General features: G+C 40.2%; 1 protein-coding gene across 5 annotated transcripts in view; it reads left to right on the forward strand.

The window, feature by feature from the left end:
- BPGM (bisphosphoglycerate mutase) overlaps window positions 1-4,297 on the forward strand; it is a 28,993-nt gene extending 24,696 nt beyond the window's left edge. For all 5 annotated transcript variants that reach the window (XM_074826278.1, XM_074826277.1, XM_074826276.1 and 2 more), the window contains one exon: window positions 1,075-4,297. In XM_074826278.1, coding sequence (XP_074682379.1) covers window positions 1,075-1,253 — 179 coding nt within the window. In that variant the 3' untranslated portion in view covers window positions 1,254-4,297. The remainder of the gene's footprint in view (window positions 1-1,074) is intronic.
- Window positions 4,298-10,475: the final 6,178 nt, after the last annotated feature.

Genomic DNA, 10,475 nt, shown 5'->3' on the forward strand with positions numbered 1-10,475 from the left:
TTGATTGTGTTCATTTTGTAAGCATGAATTACTTGAAGCTGGCCTGCTTTACAACAGCAGGCTGCTGCTGTGATGTCAATGCTTCCAAAAAGGGGACAAAAAAGAAAATCTGATGTTCCCAATGACGCTAGATTTCTTTTGCATGCAATTTCTGAGGAATAATGTATTTGCAGTCACTGCTGCTTAATCAAATATTTAGACCTTGTGTGGAAACTTTACTAGGAGGTTTGGTCTCAAAATTTACTTGGATGCTTTACTGACTTGTGTGTTTGTAAAATTAACCAGCAATTTCATTAAGATGAGAGCTCCAGAATATTTTAATTAAACACAGCTGGGTAAAATAAATTTTTTCCCCAGGTACATGTTATTTTTGTGAAGTAGAAAAATATAGGAAAATGCTCCAAGTTGTACAAGTTGACTTTCTCACTTTTCTTGCCTTCTCCATCACTTGAAAGTGGAAATGAATATCCTGTACCTAGTAATTCTGAAAATAGTACTGTAGGCAAGATACTATAAACTTGCTTTCGAGAAATTAGATGTGAGCAAACAGTGATTCTTACACTAGAAGAATTAAATATTGATTTGTAAGACAGCTTGTGTGAGAAGCTTTGTATAGAAAACATAAGAGAAAAATTAACCTTGGTATTGTGCCTTTTTAAAGAGGCTGTTTGTATTGGTTGCTTAGCAGAGGTGGTTTCACGTTGGAGTAGCACATGCGCACTCTAATCCTCTTTTGTGATGAATGAGTTGGGAGGATATGGAAGAGAACCTATTGTCCTCAGTGTCCTGTATTAAATGAAAGGTATAGTCTCCAGGGCAATCTCTTCCTGTTTTTCATAGGTGTAGACTGAAAAAAACAAACTGTCTTCACCTTGGTGGGAATCCCCTCCTTTAGCTGTTCCTAAAGCACTAATCAAGCTGCGGTCTAGCTGGGAATTGACCCTTGAGTAGCTGGTGGTGTTGGAGGCTGTTTTAAGACTAGATAATCTCAGAAATAAGGCTGAGCTAGATAGACAATTAGGAAGCTGTTCACTAGGTGTAACTGTTTTGATTTTGTTTTTTTTTCTTTGGCAGGCATCTCTGATGAGGACATCATCAATGTTACTCTCCCCACTGGTGTGCCCATACTTCTTGAACTTGATGAGAATCTGCACCCTCTGGGCCCTCACCAGTTTCTGGGTGATCAAGAAGCTATTCAAGCTGCCATCAAAAAAGTGGAAGATCAAGGGAAAGTAAAATCTGCTGAGAAGTAAAATCCCATTAACACAGCTGTTTTCAAAGTGTGGTGATAAGTGATGATTGATGTATGACTGCTAGGTTGCACTGTGTGAAAGTCTCAATTTCAAGCACTAAATAATTGGAAGGGACAGCTGTTGAGTCTCAGGTTGGTAGATTAACCCTCTGCCTTTCAAAAACTGGAATTTAGATCTCAGCATGAGGCTATAAATACTGAAAAATCAGAGATCATTCAGGTAATGGGAACTTGCAGGGCAGTCTGCCCCAGATGTAAGATTGAGGGGTGGCCCAGTACAGAAATGAAGGGATATGTTATTGGTGTCTACCAATAATCAGTCCTAATCTGTGAAGGGGAAAAGCACCAGCTTACTGGACAAAGTCCAGGTTGTTATAGGTACTAAAATTTTCTCACTGATAAAGTGGGCACCAGGTAACAGAGTTATTCAGTATGATTCTTCTGTGTCAGTGGCCATGACAGTTTGTTCTGGATGGAGTTCCTTCAGTCTTTTAGAACACTTTCAGCTGTACAGCTCTTTGCCTTTGATATTTTGAGTCTTCCAAGGCCAGTTCATGGTCCAGAGAATTTTGTAGAGATGTTCAGACTGTTATAGTTACCATACTTGTCTTTTGTTACACTATATTCCAGTTCTTAAATAATCTAGAAGGAATCCCTTTTCCTCCACCATCTTTGCAAAGCCTAGCATGACTGCATTTTGCTGACTTGCAATAACAGGATTTAACTCAGACTTTAGTCCAAAAACAAGCACAGAGGTTTCCTGCTCAGTGTTTAAATTATCACTTAGCTCTTAGTGAGTGACCTGAATAGCTCTGAAACACTCAAGTAACATGTACTAGAGGTTTGATCATCTCTTAGTCAAGTTGTTAGAATAATTCCTGTTTACCTCAGTAAAACTAGATGTAGGAAAATCTCCCTCTCAGCATTTCTGAGTTGTAAAGATCTCTTGATAACATGTTCCACAGTAATATTATGTGGCATTCTCTGTAGCAATTTCTCTGGAGGGCTGGAAAAGATACATAAGGCATGTAAGATGTGTTACTGGGTACAGCTCATTTGGCCATCATGCTGGTAGGGAAGGATATTCTGCCATGCCTGAAAGTGTTCTATAACACTCTCCTCACAATCATAGCTTGATTCCTGCTGAGTGTGGCCTTGCTGTTGTGTTTGGCACTAAATTCGAACAGTTCATACTGTGGTTGGGTGTAGTGTAGCATGTATGGCAGTTTGATGTTTTCTTCATGTATACAAGCATCAGGGTAATTCCACTTTGGAAGACTTGCTCTGATCTTACTTGCAAATACAAAACTGTTACTTAAATTTATATTTGACCCAGTGTTTCAACACCTGAGCATCTGGATTCTGATCTCAGTTACCAATATGGCTGGCACTTGTGTGTATTTGAGCTAAATGTGTTCTCAGCATGTCCCAGCTACAAATCTCGAGAAGTTGATGAGAATTCCCTTGGTATGATGATAGTATGAACTTTTAAAATCATAGAGTAGCTGCTGCTTTGTAGTGAGCAGCTCTGTAGCTCACTTCATAAGTGTAAGAGGATTTTTTTTCCTTTGAGGAGAGCAGTGTGACAGTGTGGGGTGGTTCTGACAGTCTCCCTGCTATACAGAGGTAGACTTGCCAGGTCTGGTGTCAGTTCACATTAGTGTCACACATACTCCATAAAAGACTTGCTAGATGGTAATTTCTCTTGCATGATTGATGCTTGGGCTTCCTTTTGGTTTTGTTTTTGTAGCCCTTGCAGTAGGAATAAATTTACATATTTCTCTTTTAAACGTAAAGCTGGTAGGTTTCCTCTTGCTTTGTACAAGCAATGATATTTCAGTGTTTTTCTCGGAAATACTATTAGCAGCTTCCCTACTACTGTTTGATACTGACTTACTCCTTTCTGGGTTTTTAGTTTTCTGTGCATAGAGTAACTCTGAATCTTAGTTGATATTTTACAAGTCAGTGTTACAGAGTTAGATTGTTGATCAGCAACTGTTCACCTGTCAAAGCCCTGAGGGGGGCTGCTGGCACTTGAGTGCTTAGGTTCTTACCCAAACATTCTGCAATGTGTCAAGTTCAGTATCAAATAAAAGTTACTGTAGGTTTAAGGCAAGCAGAGCCACCTGTTGTCAGTGGGAACTGCCTGCATCCAGATGTGTGGGCTTACAGGCCTTGTCTATCTGTCCATATCCATTTGGCATTGTGGTATTGTAATGTAGAACTTCTTCAGGACTTGAGGTGCAGCTGAAATACTCGGAAACGAACCCAGCTGAACTGGGTGACATGCTCTCTCCTCCCCTTCTCTTAGAGAATTCATGATCTATTCTAGGGAGGGAGTGGGGAATGGAAAGGTGGATGAGTGAATATAGAGAGCATTAATATCTCTTCTTGCAGTCAAATGGATGAAATCGACTGTAAACAGCTTTTCAAAGAGTCATGGACAGTAAGAAGAGAACAGCAGTTTCTGCAGTGCTGCTTAAGACATCAATAGTGACAGTGCCCTGGGAAAGTTTGACTTCATTTGCTTTGTGACTCCGAAGTGATGACAGGATTTTACGTGCACATCTGGCAGCGATACCACCTCCCAAAAGTATCAAATGGAACCAACTGGGGATTTCATTGTGCTCTTTAAGATTATTTTAATGCCTTGAAATGCTTGCTTCTGAATAGCTGTCTGATTTAAATTCCTGATTCAAAACATGTATATTGAAGAACAGAAACAATCTGCCATCAACAGTTGTATGAGAATGCCTGATCTTCAGGCATAACTACATTAGAAGGAGAAATGAGAATCTTGCTGGTGGCTTTAGAGATCAGTGGTTGGAAAAGACTTTATCCATGTCTGAGTATGCCTCAAAGTCCTGTAAGGTAACTGGTGTTTCTACAGTTGACGTGGATATAGCTGATTTGGTTTGTTTATGCATTTTTAACTTGTGGTTCAGTAGCAGTAATAGCTCTAGAATACTCTTGAAAACCTTTGTAAATATGGTGGAGCTGCCAGGTTCTTTGTAACTCAATAAATTCACCTGAAATAGAATTTAACTTCGTTTCAGTCTTTCTTCCTTCTACTCCCTTCCCCTTTGCCGCCTTCCCAGGGCTGATGGGTAAATAAAACTGACCAGCAGGGTCCCAGAAGTCATCAAGCAGTTGTTAATCACATATCATGCAGTCAGTTGGGTTAAAATAGTGTTAAACACTGACTTATGTTTACATGTAAAGAACCTGGGCTGGAGTGGAATACATACCTGTTTGAAACTATGTGGGTATTTGTATAGGAACAACAGATGAAACAGTTCCACAACAATAAAGCTTCACTGTTTCCCATGCTTGCTTTTCTTTTTAATAAGAAGCATTACTTTTTGATGGTGTGTTTAAAACTAGCTTCTGGAGACAAAGACAACCCCTTCACTCTCCAAAGTACTTGGTGTCAAGTAGAGTTATGACTCAAATGACAAGTGCAATGAACTGCAAGCCTGATGAGGACTGCTCCTTGTTATTGACCTTCACAGAAAGGTCTTGGCTACTGGGGTAATGGGAGGCAGTATAAAGGTCCTAAAGAAGTCCTCAATTCAGGTAGAAATGGGGAAGACGCAACTCTGTGGCTTAAAACAAAAGCGTACGGAAGAAACTGACTTCTAAAAAGTTGGTCTTATGATTGTGTTGAGAGTGAGTGGGGAATGGAGCAGACCTGAGCCATTTGTGTACTGATATTTAACATTTTGCAGTTAATGTGGGAGTGCTGCCAACCAATTCAAAATTGTATTGGTGTGTTAAGATGTTCTGTGATGCCCCCCTGCCTTCCCCCAGTCACCTTTTATACTTTGCTCTGCCTTGGCTAAATTCTGCTGTAGTTACACCTCAGATTCTTCTGGAGTCCTGTCCACCATTTTCTGTGTTGGGAAACTGCCTTGTCCATCTTCTGTGCTGGCTATAACCTCTTCTCAGTCTTAAATTCCCATGGGCAGGAAAGAAATCGGGTATAATAACTGCTGCTCAAGAAAGCTCAGCTATGGTTGGAACAGACTCAGTGGTTCACATGGAGTACAGAAGGGTTTGGAGAGAAGAAACCCCCCTTTGAAAGCTCTGCCAAATGGGTGTTGCTGCTTCTTCCTTGTGTTATGGTGGCTGAAGGTTCTGCAGCGAGTGAATACAACAGGGAACTTGACTTAGCATCACACAGAGGGCAGAATGGCTATGACAGGGCACTCTTCCCTTGTACCTCCTTATTAGCTTGTTAGTCAGCTCCCAGACCTCCTTGGGGCTATTCTAGCAGAATTTAGCAGCTGTGTTGTCCTCACTCTACAGAAGGAAGGGGGCAGAGTGGGAAGAGGTTCTCTGTTCTTGCTCTTCACATTATGCTGACAGAGCAGGGGAGGGCAGCAGATACCAGTTTAAGGATGTTGCTGTGCTGTGCAGTCAAGCTCAGTACAGTAAAGTGTCCTGAAGGTGACCTGATTGCTGTTTTTTAAAGGATGGGACATTGATCCACAGCTTAGAGATGACAACACAGATGCTGTGATTACTCTTGGGTTTCAGAAAGCAGTTGTGGCCCTAATGGGACCTTGGCATTAGAAGTGCTGTGTCTGCAAGCATATGCTTCATTAATATAATTGTGTTTTTCCTAGATCTATTCCAGCTCCCCCACAGCATGGTATATGAGCTTGAGCCATTTCCCCACCTTCTGTCTGGCACTTGCATGAAAGAAAAGTACTAGTACATATTAACTAGGTAAAAGAAATTATCTCTTCTAGAAAAGCAGTGTGAGCCCAGTGACAGCAAATCTTAAGTTTTGGTTGCTATTGGCCTTAGAGAAGCCAAGCAGCACTTTGCCATCTCCCAGGTCAGTCATTCTGAGCCATTAGGAACAAGCAGCACAATGGAGTACCATGGAGGACTTTGCTGCCAGTGCTGTTTAGTGTCTCTTTCAGTTAAAGACATATTTTCTCCTTGTTCTTGGTGCTAACCTAGTAGAAGTGCTGGAAAGGAGGAATGTGCATTTGCTGGTAATCACATAATCTAAATTGGAGATGCTTTGAGGAGTTAACTACCTAGTGAATGCTACTTTCCTGATAGATGCTTGTCAGGCTCTAACTCTATAGTGTACTATGATGAAAGCTGAGCTAGTTTTCTGGTTCAGATCTGTGGCTCTCCAGCTGTTCTGAAATTCTGTTGATTGTGCTTTCCAGGATCTGTAGAGAAGGCAGTGGTACTGGCTATGCTAGGTGTGAGCAAGCAGGCATAAAGATTCATAACTATCCCTAACGACAAAGCAATTTCTTACACAGATTGCAACAGTAGATGGATTTGCAGAAATGCAAGTGGGCAACAGGTGGAGCAAGTGCATTGTGGCAAGTATGTAAGTACGGAACAATTTTACACTCCTGTGTGCAGATAGGGATAACAAGGTGTAATCAGCCTCTCCTGAAAGGTAGCAGTTTTATCTCTGCCAGTGCTGCCCTATAGTTTAACAAATGGTGTGAAGGTGAATTAGTTCTGGTGTGGAATAAATTGCAGTCATCATCTAGGTTGCTTGTGCAGACTGGCAATTAGTTCTATTTTTGTCTTGCATCAGCAGCTTCACTAGACTAGATAAATTCAATAGGAGCAAGATTGGCTATTTGCAGACATCTTTAGTCTGGAAAAAAAAAATAAAAAGGTCACAGTCCCAGTCAGTGATAACATATTCCTAACTCTGTGTGTCAGGAAAGGTCAAGGGGAAGTCAGTGTTCCATGAGAAAAGGAGCTCAGCAATGAGTAGATGCCAAATAAATTTCAAAAAATAATAGAAGTTGGAGGGTGCCTCAGGTTTCAGGGGTCTGATTTCAGATACTCTTGTACTAATTTTTTCAAAGGACTGTGTATTCTTTCTCCCCCACCAGAAGTTTGGAAACTTACAAGCATTTTAAATGCTTTCAAATCGAGCTTTAAGGGACACAGTCTAAATGCCCTCTTATCCAAGTGGAGTGAGTGTGTAGGTGTAGCTGATAGAAAAAGACCCCAGCAAACCAAACTCCTAGTCTTGTACTGTAAGCCCCAATATTGCTGCCTTCTCTAACATGTTTGTGTGAAAAATGCTTGTTAGTGATATGAAACTCCTGAGCTTTGTTTTTGCACTTGCCATATACTTCAGCCCGTGTCTGTAAAGGAATGTTTTTCTAAGTACATGCACACACACAAATTTCAATTTAATGAAGTACTGTGGGAACTGACACTCAGTTTTTGTCAGGCAATAACAAAGCAGAATCAACTTTCACAGGTCTCATTTTCCCAGACGAAAGCCTTAGCAGACCTACTGAAATGAAAAGTATTCTTTCAATACTAGAAATCTTATGTTCTGTGCTTTCTCTTTCGTGTGGTTGGCTAAAGTGTTTTCCACAGCCAACAGCTAGGAATACCTTCCATGAAGCTGTAAATCCTTCATGTGAGCTGCTGATAAGGGATTTCTGGGAAGATCTGAGAACCATTGTTTCATCACCTCGTCTTACTACTGGGGATAACTGAGGTACCTATACAGTGATTATTAGTAATATAAGGTCAAATATTCCTCTTAATTTTAAAACTGTGTGCCTTCTCTTATTTATAGGTAAAGTTAATTTGTTTCTCAGAGTCCCTGTTACATTTCATAACTTTAATTCTTCCTGATGCCAGACTGGGCTTGATCTGATCCCAGTCTTCTGCTGGCTTATATAGTAGATGAACTACATTTTAACATTAAGTAACATACATTGGTAATATCAGATGCAGTCAGACACATATGCAAATAATGATTACAAATACACATGGTTATTGTTATGCATATATAAATGGATGAATTGGTTTTTATTTTTCTTTTCTCTAACTTTTCTAAAAAAAAGTAAAACTTTCTATTATCAGTCCTATGCTCTGAATGTCCTTGTTCATGCCACTGTCAAGTAGGTTTATGTAGGTACATAAGTCTGAATTCCCTAAAGTGCAATATTTAAAGTGGAAAATGAGATCACCATATCAGCACTTCTGATCTGTAAGCTTGGTTCATTTTGCTCAAATCTAGAACTTGCCTATAAAATGCTAACGTTTTGGTGGTGAAGTTTGTATTTTTAGCTGAAGTACAAATATATTTTGTACTTGAAGTTGGGCAGATTTTCTATTTAATAGATCTTAGAACTGAAAATTCAGGCACATTAAGTATCCTCTTAGTGTTTTACCTTCCCAAAAGTATCAGAATTTATGATTGTGAGGGTTTGATTTATTTTGAGGCTTCCCTCAGGGAATTAACTAGAATGTGATTTGTCAGTGTGATTTTTCTGCAGCACAGGAATTCTGCATTTTGATTTTTCTTAATTTATGAACTCAGTAAGCTATGGCTTTAAGTGTAACAAGTTAATTAAATTCTGTAGCAAATTATTATTCATTAGGAGGATAGGCTACAGGTTTTGGTACTTTCTAACTTTGGTAAGTTAGAAGTTGCGGATTCGGTTTTGCCATAGGCACCTCATCACAGGCAGGTCACTTCTCTCATCTGTGAAATGGGGACCTCAGAACTTTGTGGCCTCGTATGGCTGCGCACTTTCATTAGGAGCTGAAATGTTCCAAGCGGACTTGTTCAGTAGGATGTAGAATTTCCAGCACAGGGTTTGCTTCAACAGTGTGGCTCTTGTTTCAGTGCCTCAATGTGAGTGAAGCTCCTTTTGAAAATCTTTATGCACTTTAGAGAGGATTTGCCTGCAAGGGTTTAGCAGTCAGTGTTAAGATTTAAAAAAAAAAAAAAAAAAAGCCTGAGAACCTATTGGTTTGGGGCAGAAGTCTCCTGTCATTTTCATGACTAAATAGATGGGCCTGCTGGCATCTCTCTTTACCAACACCTTTGTGAACTGTCATAAAATCAAAACTTTGTTAACATTTAGTATAATACAGTGGGTTTTAGGCATATGCTTGAACTGCCTATATGAAGAGGGTTCTCCCAGATGGGAGGAGTATTGTTGCCCTTCTTTTGGCTTTTAGCTCTGGCAATGCTTTTGGAGCAGTTATTATTGATGTGGAAGAAATTAGGGACTCCCTCCCACTTCTGCAAAGGACAGCCATGTCTTGCTTGAGCAGTGCACTAAGCAGTGGTGGTTGTATTGCAAATATGTACTAGGGCAGATTCCCTTAGCTGTGTACCATCTTTATACTCTGTTCATACCTCAGGCTGGGCTATTGCTAAAGATGTTCAGAAAAAATAAATATTAGTGCTGTATAAAGGAAATATATTGGGTCCATATCACCCTGGGGAAAATGTAAACACAGTTATTTCTGAAAGGGAAGGATATGACCTTCAATATCAATGTTTTAATAAAATTATTAATCAGTATAACTATAACAATGTTTAAGATTTTTTTTGCGTCCCAAGTTTTTAATTTAGTGCCACTTGAACTTGCAGTCTCTTATGGACATGATTTTCATTTCTTGTACATAGGACAGTAAAACTGATGCCTGCAGTTACTCTTTTCTCTCTTCTCAATTCCAATTTAAGAGAAAAAATTTGGCTAAGCTTAATACTTAACTGGCTTCAGAAATACAGATAATTTAATTTGACTTCAAGAACTATAAGATCACAGAATTGTAGAACAGCCCATGTTGGAAGGGACCTTGAAAGATCATCTGGTCCAACCTTTTGTGGGAAAGGGAGCCTAGATGAGATTATCTAGCACCCTGTCCAATTGCATCTTGAAAACCTCCAGTGACAGGGACTACACGTGTCCCTGGGGATATTGTTCCAGTGATTGTTCTCACTGTAAAGTTTTTTTCTTGTATTGAAATGAAACTTCTCCTGGTGCAACTTGCACCCATTGCCCCTTGTTCTCTCTGTTTGGCTCCTTGTGAAGTTAGAACTTCAGTCTTCTTTGTAGCCGCCCTTTACTGTGGAATACTGTGATGAAGTTCTTGCTGAGCCTCCTCTAGGGAGAAAAGACCCATCTCCTTCAGTCTTTCCTCATAGGGCAGGTTCTCTAGCCCTTTGATCATCTTCTTGGGCCTCCTTTGGGACCCTTTCCAGTCTGTCCATTTCTTTCTTGAATTGTGAGGATCAAATGGACACAGCACTCCAGATGAGGCTTGACAAGTGCCGAGTAGAGTGTGGTGATCACATCTCTATCTTTGCTAGTAACGCCCTTGTGGATGCAGCCCAGGATCCAGTTTGCTGTTGTTGCTGCAGGAGCACACTGCTTGTTGTCCACAAGGACCTCCAGGTCCCTTTCAACAA

The sequence above is a fragment of the Strix aluco genome, chromosome 5, assembly GCF_031877795.1.
Source record: "Strix aluco isolate bStrAlu1 chromosome 5, bStrAlu1.hap1, whole genome shotgun sequence".
In the NCBI taxonomy this organism is placed as follows: domain Eukaryota; kingdom Metazoa; phylum Chordata; class Aves; order Strigiformes; family Strigidae; genus Strix; species Strix aluco.